The following is a 1,568-nucleotide window of genomic DNA, read 5'->3' on the forward strand; positions in this document are numbered from 1 at the left end:
CATGCTTTAGGTTGCCTAAATCGCTATTACTTGATTAGATCTAAGGTATGTTGTCGACCTTGATTAGGAAATTTTATGTGTTCCGGCTTCTAAACGTTTAATTACGATATTAGAACTGGCATATAACTTTTCAGAGTGATAAGGAAGATTATGTGTCTAAACATAACTAAAATCTTCTCTATCATAATATACTCGGGATTCCAGTACCCTAAACGATTGTTATGGTCTACAGAACGTCATGGTGAGGACCCATAACAGACTAGGAATTGTCAATGGAAGTCGACAGCCTGAGCCAAAGCATGTGATTGGTCATGCACCATTCGTTGCACCTGCATCCGAACCTATCACAATGGTAGGAGTTCAGGCAATGATGTAAGCTATGCTAGACCGAAAAATAGAGGAGACAAGGAAAATACTTCAGGAGAATAGGGATAAACTTATTGCACTAATTGTGCAATCTAAGTTGAATGAGGAACGTTCAAAAGAAGGAAATTATAACAGAATCGTTAGACATGGTAAACCACAAAGGAGTAGTATGGACAATACCATAGAAGAGGTTGATAGAGATGGATGCAAGTATGAATACTTCATGGCATCCCAACCACCAAACTTTTCTAGGAAGCCAATGCCGGTGGTAGTTATGGATTGGATTTATGAAATGGAGGTGGCGTTTGAGAGCTGCAAATTGAGTAACATATGGAAGACAATCTTCGCCACCAGAAAACTACAGACTAGTGTGTTAATCTGGTGGAAACGATTGGTCAACATTATGCCTAAGGGAGAATCAAGGAAGATGTCATGGAAAGACTTCCTTGTGCAGTTAAAAAGGGGATACTGCTTAGAAAGAGACATGTCAGAAATGAGCAAGGAATTCCAGAATCTGAAGAAAGGAGACATGAGCGTTAGTGAGTACACCACAACCTTTACTAAGAAAATAAAGTTAGTTTCTCATCTGGTTCACACCAAACCCTCCAAGGTAGAAAGATTTGCTAATGGACTACCAATGGATTTCGGTCCAATGGTGAAATTAGCGACTACACTGGAAGCATCCATCCGAGTTGCCAAATCTCTTGAAGACATGATCAAAGTAAGAGCCACCACCCAAGCTGAAGTTGGAGAAAAGAGGATGAATGAAGGCTCCTCAGAATCCAAAAAAAAGTGTAGGTTTCCAAAACCTACCCCCAACGACAAGAAGCCTAGGGACAACAACGAGGTGAAATGGTGCGAAAAATGTAGAATGAAACATTATGGACAATGCAAAGAAGAGGTAACCTGCTTCGGCTGTAGAAAGATTGGTTACCACTCTAGCAACTGTACCCAAAGCATATGCTACAAGTGTGGATAAGCAGGGTATTTCAGGAACAACTGCCTAAGAAAGAAAGAAACTGCCATATTGAACGTGCCATCAAACCCACAGACGCGAGCATTTCAAGTGACTCTCAGGACAATAAAGGAGTAGGCATTTGTAGCTTCATGAAGCTAATATAAGGAAGTTGCATATCCTAGTTGTTTAAGATATAAAATAGTCATTTTATATACATAGTATTATCTGATGTGGCCTGATGAAA

General features: G+C 39.9%; 1 protein-coding gene across 1 annotated transcript; it reads left to right on the plus strand.

The window, feature by feature from the left end:
• Positions 1–379: 379 nt before the first annotated feature.
• On the plus strand, positions 380–1,345 carry LOC145126956 (uncharacterized). Its single transcript, XM_079062220.1, has one exon. The coding sequence runs from the start codon at positions 380–382 to the stop codon at positions 1,343–1,345; it is 966 nt and encodes a 321-aa protein (XP_078918346.1).
• The last annotated feature ends 223 nt before the right edge of the window (positions 1,346–1,568 follow it).

This window comes from Lactuca virosa, chromosome 7 (assembly GCF_052849685.1).
Source record: "Lactuca virosa cultivar CGN04683 chromosome 7, Lactuca_virosa_CGN04683_v6, whole genome shotgun sequence".
In the NCBI taxonomy this organism is placed as follows: Eukaryota; Viridiplantae; Streptophyta; class Magnoliopsida; order Asterales; family Asteraceae; genus Lactuca; species Lactuca virosa.